This window comes from Erithacus rubecula (genome assembly GCF_903797595.1).
Source record: "Erithacus rubecula genome assembly, chromosome: 3".
Classification (NCBI taxonomy): domain Eukaryota; kingdom Metazoa; phylum Chordata; class Aves; order Passeriformes; family Muscicapidae; genus Erithacus; species Erithacus rubecula.
Window position 1 is genome coordinate 91,147,262 of NC_136689.1, and position 11,123 is coordinate 91,158,384.

The following is an 11,123-nucleotide window of genomic DNA, read 5'->3' on the forward strand; positions in this document are numbered from 1 at the left end:
CGCACACAGACAATGGCTACAGGTACAGTCGCACAGCACAAGGAAATTAACTGGCAAAAAACCTTTGCAGCCTCTCTTGTAGCCCAGAGAGGAGCAGAATGGCCCTGGCTGCTCTGGCTCTGTCCCTTTTGCAGTGAGCACCTGCTGCAGATCCCTTCTAAGAGGTTACCAGCACCACGGCTTCAAGCGAGACACGCCAGCACACATCACGAGAGATGATTTCAAATAGATTTTCGCTGGGTGATTATATAAACTATGCCTCTTATAGCTGGAATAACACCTCAAAGGCAATATAATGACGACATGACAATGTATGTAAATCAAGAACTGCATGTGGGTTTATTTTACACTTGAGAAAACAGTGGATTTAATTGTGTGAACCAAAATGTACTGTACAATATTAATGATAAAACATCAAAATGTATAATTCATAGTGCATTGCTTGCTTTATTTTTATTTATTTATTTTTTTGTCAGATAGTTCCTTTAAGTACATGCATCTGGAAAGATGCAGGTGCCAGTAAAATTCCTCTATTTATATCAAGCTGCAGGAACTAAATTTTATTCAAAAAGTGTGGTTTTACATTATATACACAGAAATCGAATATAAAATGACAATATAAAAAGTTAAAAGAGAAAGCATACAGCCAGAAGGTACAAAGAAAGTTGAACAGTTTAAAATGGTACGATATGTAACATGTATTTTTTTAAGCTGATGCTGGCAATTTACAAGGAACAGAATCCAACATTTGCCCCATTTTTTTTTTGTTTTCATTTACCAATGCAGCACACTATAGAAAGGTCAGCTTGTACCAAAGCTTAACATTTGTAAATAACTATAAACTGCAGTATTTTACAGGAAAAAAAAAAAAATAAAGGAAAGAAAAGAGCATTTTTACATTTGTTTTAAATAACAGCTTGCATACTTTTTTTTTTTCCTTTTGCCAAAAAGTGGCAATTCTCAGCATCCAGAGGGATTGGGCATAGTGGCAACTTGTTTTGTTTTTTTTTAATAATTATTTAACTTATACAGTTGTGGCTTCCTAACCCCTTGAGTACTACACAGCTCTCCTTCTTCCAAGGACTGCATGCACAATATCTTCACAAACCAGTTCTGCATTAAAAAAAAAAAAAGGAAGCTCATTCATTAAAAAAAAAAAATAAAGTCCTGCTTCTGACACAGCTCTTATTTGAATGAAATGCCTTTAAGCCTTTTGTTTTACTTTGTTTTTCCTTATTTACTTATTTAGTCACTGGGAAAGGCACAGAAATGCTATTACAGTTCTCAGAGGGTTAAAACTTGACACTACCAGGTTCTGTGACCTTTATTGTCATGGCAACTTTGTAATTTTAGGATGTCTCTTTATCATTGTTCTTTGTGTCTTTCTTTACGGCTAAATTAATGTCTCTCAATAGTGTCTCCCACTATATTCTACAAAAGATAGCTTAACATCAAGGACAGATGTTGAAAATAAAGGTCAGACTTTGACTCACAAAAAATAAAAACAGAAACAAAAAAATAACCATGCACAGATCAGACAAAGAGCATATAAATATAACTACAAAATAAGTGTAAGAAAAACCAAGGTCCAGATAGGCAGTTCAGCAACAAAAGTAAGACTGATTTCAGAGGCTCAGGTCAGGCCTAGTGCAGTACTATGAAGAAGTTTAGTGCAATGTTCCTGTGGTCACTTGCATACCTGGCTGCTTACCTGGACGCTATTGTTTTTCTAACTCAGTTACATAGATCAGATGGTCCTCTGGGGACTTGCCATGTGTTTTACTAAGGTGCAGTTTGACTGCATGCTTGCTTGCAAAAGTTCGGTTACAGAGCTTACACTGGAATGTGGAGCCTAAGTCCTCCTCGGCAATTCCAAGTGAGCCCAAAGTCTTGTTTGTGAGGACTTTTGACACATTCTGCTGTTCTTGAATCTGATTAAGTGGCAACTTTGATAGATCCTTCAAACTAAACCCTAGGTGTGTCTCTAAGTGACTTATGTATGTAGAAGCAGTCCTGAACTGAGAGGCACAATCATTGCAAAAGAAAACAGGATGTCCTGTGTCCAAGTTCTTTAAAAATTTAGTTCCACCTGTCCTCCTTAACTGATACTTCACATTGGCCAGCCAGTGGCTAATTGTGGTCATGGAAAGACCAGTAAACTTAGAGATGTGTACCCGCTCTTGTGGACCTAGGTCCGACATAATGTATTTGCCTTCTGGGGTCTCCCTCAAGCTGGAAGCAAACTGGGCTTGAAGGATCAGAAGATGCTGAGGGTTCCAGTTGGACTGCCTGCCCTTCCTCTTGTGTACTGGTGACAGTTCATCCAGAGCTTCCTCAAAACTGCTCCCATCAGCATCAGACTTCTCTGACACAGTAGAAGGAGTTGAAGACTTGGGTGTCAAACGTCCCGTGAGGTTCTTCACCATATCAGAAATATCCAGCAGGGCACTCTCCCTCAGCGGGGACGAGGCAGAGTCAGCCACACTGGAAACAAGAGGCTTGTTTTTGGACTTAGTTAAATCAATAGGTTGATCGCTGTTCTCATAGTAATACCTGTCAATAGCATCAGTCTGCTTGACTGGAGTGGTTGGGTAAATGGGTTTGTCCAACATGCTGTTACTAATTTTGTACAGCATGGCCAAAGGGTCCAGAGAGGGGCTTACCGGCTTAGAAATTTTGCCTAAGTGGGTATTCATAATGGACTGTAAAGCGCTCAATGGATTAATGAAGGATGGCTCAGGTGAATGATCTGTGATAATTCCTAAATTGTTACAGCCATTTGCAACCTTTGTTTTAAGCGGCTCTGTACCATTTGGCGTATGTGCTTCTGCTGGGCTATCCTTTTTGACCTTCTGCAGTTCAGAGTCAGAGCTCTTCTTTGGCTGCTGTTTGTTATTTATTTCTTCTGCTTTTGGGAAGTCCTTGTTTTCTTTAGCAGCAGGTGACATGGGTTTAACTGGAGAACTCTTCTCCTTCTCCAAAGGCTTCTCTTCCTTCTTCACATTGATTTTACCTGTAACTTTCTCCACCAGTTCCTCCATAGCAGATACATTGCTCTTGTGAGGCGGGGGTGTGAGATTGCCTGGGGAATGGATGAGTGCGTTGTGTTCTGAGGACAGTGATTTCACACTGCTTGCGTAGGACGGCTGCATTTGAACACTCTGCACTGCGGGCTGAAGGGGTTTGACTGTTCCTGGGAGCTGGTAAGCTGCATGAATACTGGGGTATCCACCCCAGGAAGGGGCTCCGTTTTGGGCTTTGCTGATGGCTGTTGTCACTGTGTTCTCCAGGGATTTCAATATATCTATTCCGCCTTTAGGACTATCATCAAGGTCCTCCTCTCTGAGGTATTGATACAAAGCTGTTGGCTCAAATTTCTCTGTAGAGTCCTCATTCTCTTCTTTAATTTTTTTCTCTGTTTCAGTGACCACCAACTTTTCCTTCTCCAGGTCTTTCTTTTCCTCTGAGTTTGTGGAGCCCACTGGGGAATCCGGCTGCTTTTTAATGTTGGAGGCTGGTAGCCTTGTATGGGTGGTGGGTGGAAGAGGTATAGACTGTATTTTCTCCTCCACCACTGGGTCCAACACTAGCTGCTTGCCTTTTTTGGAAGCAGAATTGGTCACCTTCAAGAAATGACCAGTGACCATCATATGAGCAGTGAGCTGCTGCAAAGTATCATGGGAACTGCCACATTCCATGCATTTCAGTATTTGGGCTTTGCGTGCCTCAAACTGCCAAGTGTAGCTAGCACCATTTTGATAGCCGTAGCGGTTGTTCGGAGTCACGTAGGGGTTGGCAGTTTTCTGATCCTTTGCAGACTCGCCCAGTGAAGCTTCTGCTGTGATTCCTGTTGGTTCAGGTGAACAAGGCGAAGCCAAGTCCTGAAGTGCTCGCTTTTTGGTAGAAGGGACCAATTTGGTGATGGCTGGTACTGGCTCCTTCAGAGGCACTTTCTGGTAATGCTTTGTTTTTATCATATGGACGCTGAGGTCTTGCAAAGACTCAAACGAATGCCCACAGTACATGCACTTCAGCACTTTCTGGGCATCCTCTTTGCCTTCCATTTCCATAAGCGATCGTTTCCTAGGCTTTGACCACCTCTTGGTCTTATCAGCTTCTTTATCTCTGTTGTCATCGCGGTAATGTCCAGTTTCGTTCATGTGCACGGTTAGCTCCACCAGCGTGTCGTAGGCTGCACTGCAGTCTTTGCATCGGAACTTGCTGGCCCCGGTGAACACAGACCCGTAGAGTTTATTGTTCTGCCGGTAAAGCTGTACTGTGCTGAAGAGACTCGGCTCCGGGAGAAGTCCATACGATGAGGTCTGCTGCAGGGTTTTAGCCAACGCAGCTTGGTGCCAGTCGTAACCCGAGCCACCACTGTTACTATTACTGTTACTGGTACTACTGGTGGTTGTACTGGTACTAGTGCTGGTACTGGTAGTACAGGTACTCTGGGAATTGGCATTGGCATCACTACTGGTCGTGTTTTCATTCTGGCTGATTCCGTTGTTGCTGGTGGTTGGATTGGATTTTTTTAAGTCCAAAGCTAAACTGGACCAGCAAGTCTCTGAAAGCAAATTTGCATACACAGCTTTTATTTGTGCCAGGCTGTCCTGTGGATAGGAAACATTGTCTGTGCACTGAGGATCCTCTTTCTCTTCTTTAGAGGAAGTGCTTTTGAAATGGGCCAGCTGATCGCTGTTTTCACTAAACGGCGAACCATAGCCTGCATCCTGATTAGTTGCAGTGCTGACTGGGGAGTTCTGGTAGCTTTGAGCCTCTTTGATCTCCGCTTCTTCATTGCACAAATACTCATTCTCCTGGATGTCCAGAGACAGCCCATCATCCTCCACGCTGTCTGCATCTATTTCTGCTGCTTTCAATTCTTCCTCAGGAACATATGCTAAAATACAGGAGGGGAGATGGGGGGAAACAAGACAATGTTATTGAACACGCACATTTTACATGGCTCTCCTGCACTAAAAACAGTAACCATGAAGACAAATTTTGAAGATACATCCAAAACCCAAACTCACCATCACTCACACACTCCTCCTATAAATCCACATACTCTGTCATGGTTACAGTTTGATATCAGTGATACTGAACAATAAACTTTGACTTCAGCATTAAAATATGTGCCAGGACCACAGTAAATACCATAATATCAAAAATAAAATCAAACAAAGACCCTACTAAACTAGTTTTTATCAACTTAAAAAATGGCCTGCTACTGAGCTATATTTACTGCACTACATATGTATGTGTAACGTGTTGCAGCTGACCTGTGTCCCTCAGACCATGACACTCAGAATCACTGGCTTGACCAACTCTATCTTGTCAGTTCTGTCTTTTCTTGCAAACTGGCTTTAACTACAGCTTCAGGAGCCATTTCTGTGTCACTGATACCTCACTCTAATGAAGCCATAGAGGGCAAGAGTGTCAGGTCAGCTGTTCCCAAGTTCTCCTGGTGTCTGGCTGTACTGAGTCCATCTGAGAGCAGAACAGCTTTCATTTTTGAAAGGTGAAAAAAGAAGCATGGCTGGTTGCTTTCTGAAATGGGTAGGATGTAGTTTGCCTCCTGTTATGATCTGATGTAGATCCTGCATTTACCGTTCTGAAAAAAAGCATAAACTAAAAGTAAATGCTAGAGATTAATTTCTTAAAGCAACAAACAAAAACCTTGAGATCTCCACTGCAGCTTGATTATTGGCTTATGGAAAATATAAAACTTTGCTGCTGCATTGCTATCTGTGAAACTATATGATCTCACCAAACTATGTGTTTATCTATATCAAACTATTTGTTAAACTAGCAAATGTGATATTCATGAGCAGATGGCCATTACATCAAAACACATTTACTCCAAGGGCTCAATTCACAGAAGTGACTTACATGTACCTAAGTGATAAATGTACACTTTCGTTGCAAAGAAGAAACGTACACATTTCCCTCCAGTTTTGTAAAAGAAGCTTTTAAAAAATCACAATGCTAATGGAATGTAGATAACTTATAAGAATGTCAAGGTAGAAAATATGGATTATGAACAATTTTCAGCAACTGAATAAAAAAGTGTCTCCTTGTCAGGTGAACTCTGCAGCAAGTGATGCTGAAATGTGTCCTGTGTCCTTTCATGGCATAATACTGAAAGAAAGCCAGAAAAGAAGCACTTCTGTTCCTATGTTGTATGAAGAAAATATGTATTATCATGTTAACAAAGCTGAGGTCTTCTTCAACTGGGGGGAGCATAAGCACAAGTGCTTTTTTCACACAGCTAATATATTCCTAAATGTCTTTTCTGAAAAATAAAAAGAATCTTCTTTCATTGTAATATGAATACTCTTTGAAACATATACGGTCAGTACTGCATTATGTATTCACCTTCGCAATTCAGTCTTAATGCAGCCCCTAACTGCTTCAGCCTGATCTTTTAAGATGAAGTAGGAAAATACTCCATCTAGTACTGGGGTTGTACTGAACCTTAAGATGTCCATTGCATTTTTCACCTGTCCCCTAAATGTCAATATTTTCAGATGATAATTTGACCTTTTAGTTTTTAAAAAAGTTCTAATCAGGGTTGAAATAGATAAATCAGTCTCAAGTGTTTTCTAATATGTTTAAAAGGACAGGTGAGTACCAAGCACAATAAATAAAATTCAGAAATAATCCTGGAGTCAAAGGCAATGAAGATGCCAGAAGAGCTTTGTGAAGCCAGATGAAAATATTCTCCAGCAGGCATTTTGCCATAAAATGAAGATAGAATGCAGAACTAGTAAGAGAATTCAGAAGCTTCCCTGTCTTGCAGCAATGCTGCTGTTGGAACACTCTGCAGATATTTGAGCATGGTAGGACGGCTGCAGTTCTGAACTCTAGGTACACATGTAGAATTCACTCCCACAGCTGCAGTCCAGAATCTCTTATCTCTCTCATTCTACACACCTGCTTCCAGTAATTTCTAATGGGAAAAGACAATACATTTTTAAGTTTCAGAAAAATGAAGAACAGTTAAAGAAGAGTATGGTTTTTAATTTTGAAATTCTTTTAAAATAGAAAATAAACCCCTCTGAGACCTAAAATGCACAACAACGGGCAGTTACCATCTGGCATTTTTATTAAAGAAAACAAAACCAAAACAAGTACAAGCTAAAAACTGAGAGGACACATATTTTGAGCTTTTATGAACAGCTTTCTTCTCACTAACCACAATGCAACTATGACACTTTTCTCTAATTTTCACATCCCAATATTTTGGGATGCAAAAAACTGCAAAAAACTGTAAGATGCTGGGTGTTCTGAGAGTTGATATGGTATTTTGTAAGGATCCATATGAATTATTTGCTTACATCTCCTTACTTAAGTCTAAATTGCACAAATACATATTTTTATAATTGCTATATATAACCATCTGTATATCTGCTAAAGTAAAAACTCTAATGATTTGTTGCCGTATCTTTTATTTTTCTTTATTTACTTATGTTGGTGTTTTCTCTTTTCTCATATTTTTGCACTGCATCATAGAAATAAAAAGGACCTAAACCACACAAGAAACATTAAAACTATATATAAGGTCCATGTTAAACTGCAAAAGCAAAGAAAGTGAGTGTCAGGGTGAAATATCCATCTTTTACTTACTTTTCCTACCTTTTGGATTTGCTGAGACTGTTACACAATTGAGTTCACTCCCTTACCAACATATACATATACAATATAAGGGTTAAGAATGTACAAATGGCCAGAACTATGATTTTCTACTATTTCAGAATTTAAGCCAGTTCTAAAAAAAAAAATGTGATTTTTTTATAATGTGCACACCCATGTTTGTACATGTATCTAAAGTCACAAAGAATAATACTTCTTAACAAAAAAAGAGAATAATTTAATTGTAATGTTTCATTTCTATCATTGCAATAAAAAAATTAGTCTATTTAAGTCCTCTGGTTATCATATGATACAGACAATACCTGTTCATTCAAGACTACTAATGCTTATGAGATGAATAGCAGCACACTCAACATATGGTATTTTGCAAGGTCAGTGCAATTCTCTAACTGAAAAGGTTTCTGTAAGAGCTAACAGAGAAGCAAACAAAAAGAAGTATGCTAGTGTCTGAAAACAAGTAAATTTTACTAAAATTCGTACATAAATTTGACAAATAAATAAAATTCAGTATTTTAGACACAGCAAAAATGTTATTATAGTTACTATAGAGAGAAGTAATATATTCTGCCTTAAATAAACACACAAGATGTTCAGATTCTACATTACAAAGGTAGATCCACAGACAGATTTCAGACAACATATCTTTCTGTGACTGAGCAACTCCCAGCAACCTTTTCCAGACACTCCTGCATCTGCAAGGATACTTCTGGTTTACACATATCCCAAAACCACACAAAAATATCAAGAGCAGATATAAGCAATGGCCCTCCTCAACAATAATTATATTCAAAGCAAAAGAAATTATACAACACAGCATCAGCTTTTCTCTTCCTTCTTATTTGTGTCTGGACAGACTGTGGCAAATGCAAGGTGCAAAAGGGGGAAAAACCTTTAAATTCCAGACCACTAAAAATTAGGGGGAGCATTTTATATTTATTTTTTCCTATTAAGTCTTGCTTTTTTTTTTTTTTTTTTTTTTTTTTTTTTTTTTTTTTTTTTTTGCTTTTAAAATGTGCATTCTGGATGCCAATGCTTCCCCATAGATATACTGTCATCTTTGAGCAGTGTTAAAAGCTGTGCATTCTAATCTAAGTGGACACGAGATGCTATATATTGTACATGTGAGTAGCACAGCACATTGTGTTTGCTTCAGTGAGAATATTTACACTATAAATACACATCCATTGTTTAAAAAAGCAGACAGAGATCTGAAATGTAAGGATGTGGTTAAAAACACAAATATTCTCACATAAAACCTTTCCACAACCTTGGAACTGTGCTTTTGAAGGAATCTGTATCTGCAGATGTATTCTTTTCCATTCAAAAAGGGATTCAACATTGAATAAATTATTTTGAAAAGCACCAAAAGTAATAATTGTATTTGGTTTTAGCAGTCTACAAAATTAAATGCAGTAAGCTCTTCAAGACCCAATTTTAAATCCTCCAAATAAATAAATGTATTCAGAAGGAACACCTAAGCAGTGAAGGTCACAGTTTAGTAAAGGAATTGAATACTGAAATAATTTTCACTGAAATACCTATTTCATAGTTTTGACAAATTGGGATAGGTTTAGGACTAAAATTCTTCACTAAATCAGGGCCTACTCTGTGACTAAACAATAGTGGCACAATGTGAGTGTTCACAATTCCTCAACAGATGTATTGCCTGAGCTTCTAATATTTACCCAGCCAACAGGAGACAGCAGCTGCAGAAGTTTTCACAGCCCACACTGTCACCTTGCACAAACTGCACTCCAGGCTGGGGGTGATTTCCACTGCACACAAGAAAGAACACACTTCATATCTTAGGGGAAAAAAGTACAAATAGAAAAGACAATCTATAGCCACACATCTCCCTCATTACAGAAAAACAAGAGGCGGATAAATAAACCCAGACCATTTACAGACGTGTTTCCAGAATACAGAGTCATGAGAGTTTTACAGAAGAATCCAAAATCTCACATTATGAGAGTTTAACATGCCTGCTGGAAGATTTGTGAATCTTCTGTATTAGTATATACAAATGTTCATCCAAAATTCTGGCACAGATGCTACAAATCTGTGTGCATGTGTGTGTGTCTGTATTACGATGTCACTATGGTGGAAAAAATATGGCTTAGTTATGACAATGGCTGAGGAGCAGCAGAGAATATGAGACAACCAGATAACCTTGCTACAGAGGTTTGGTTCTTTCAGTTCTAATTGCAGCAAAATGGGGGGCAAAATACTAGAACTGCCTACCCTCTAATTCTAATGCAATGGGTCTGAAAATTAGATAAGGTGCTGTAACAAGAACTTCTGTGCTTCTAGCAGGTTGAATGATAACCCTTAAAGGCATCCCATTAAAAGCCAACAAAAAGATTCTTCACCTCTTTCTCTTCTCTCCTCTATCCCCTTAAAATGAATGCTGCAAATTATTAGCCAACGCTGGCAATTGGAGAACGAAGCAGCTTGCATGTGGGTATATTTTCACAGTGATTCTAATCTGAGAAATTTACTTGCTCTTCCCCTTCTATCTGATAAACTATACATTCAAGCGTTCTCATTAGTGTTCGGATCACCAAAGAGAGCTGGAGATGAATCAGTCCATCCACCCCTCCTCTCCCTGCTCTGTCGAGATTATTTCATTGAAATGTTCATTTTCATCCCTGCTGGCAACATTAGAATGGAAGTATTTAACCTGTTTCCATTACTTATACAAATTACCGTTATGGGGTAGGACAGATGTTAGAATCATGCCACATAACTGACTTCCATACATTCTTTACGGGGAGGATAAGAAGAAGGAAAGCTGTTAGATCATATTATCCAGTCTCAATAATGTTCTCTCTCCTCCCAGATTCATTAACTTCCAACATCAACGTTTCCCTTTCTTTCTGTGTGAAAATGCTCCGTCTCCTTGAGCTCATTTAATTTGGAGCAGGAAATCTTTGTCAGAAATAATTTTTTGATCAGGTGCTCTAACTAAGGGGCGAAGGGGGGCTGGGGAAAGAATAAAGAAAAGGGGGGGGAAAACCCAACACCTTGTCGAAAATGTTATTTCTCTAACATGGATGATGAAAGAGAAGTCAGTTAAGATGCTGGTACTCAAAGATGGCTGTCACTTCAGATAGGAGATGGCACGACTCACCTAGACAGGTGACGCTTTGGTGGAGAAAAGGCTTGCTGCATTATTGAGAGGACCAAAGATCAGGATGACAAAGACTGTAGGCCCAGGGTGCCTGGGGCTCCTAGAGAAGTGACTTCAGCAGGCACATGGATTTCAGCCTCCATCTGCATCACTAACTAATAGTGAGGTACGAAACAAAAGTTCAGTGATTAAAAGGCAAGCACACGGTTACAGATGGCAAACACCCCAGCCACCATCAGCACTAACTTTCTCTTCATTTTGAAAGAACATGGGAAAACCTCAAGGTGTTTAGATTAAAAAATATTTTAAAAGGATTTTATTACAAATTACTTAT

General features: G+C 39.0%; 1 protein-coding gene across 2 annotated transcripts in view; it reads right to left on the reverse strand.

Moving 5' to 3' along the window:
* Positions 1-317: 317 nt before the first annotated feature.
* The window catches only part of TSHZ1 (teashirt zinc finger homeobox 1), a 57,722-nt gene continuing 46,916 nt past the window's right edge, over positions 318-11,123 (reverse strand). The window contains exon 2 of one of the 2 annotated variants that reach the window (XM_079301063.1): positions 318-4,903. In XM_079301063.1, coding sequence (XP_079157189.1) covers positions 1,719-4,903 — 3,185 coding nt within the window. In that variant the 3' untranslated portion in view covers positions 318-1,718. The remainder of the gene's footprint in view (positions 4,904-11,123) is intronic. The other variant, XM_079301064.1, reaches the window with a different exon arrangement.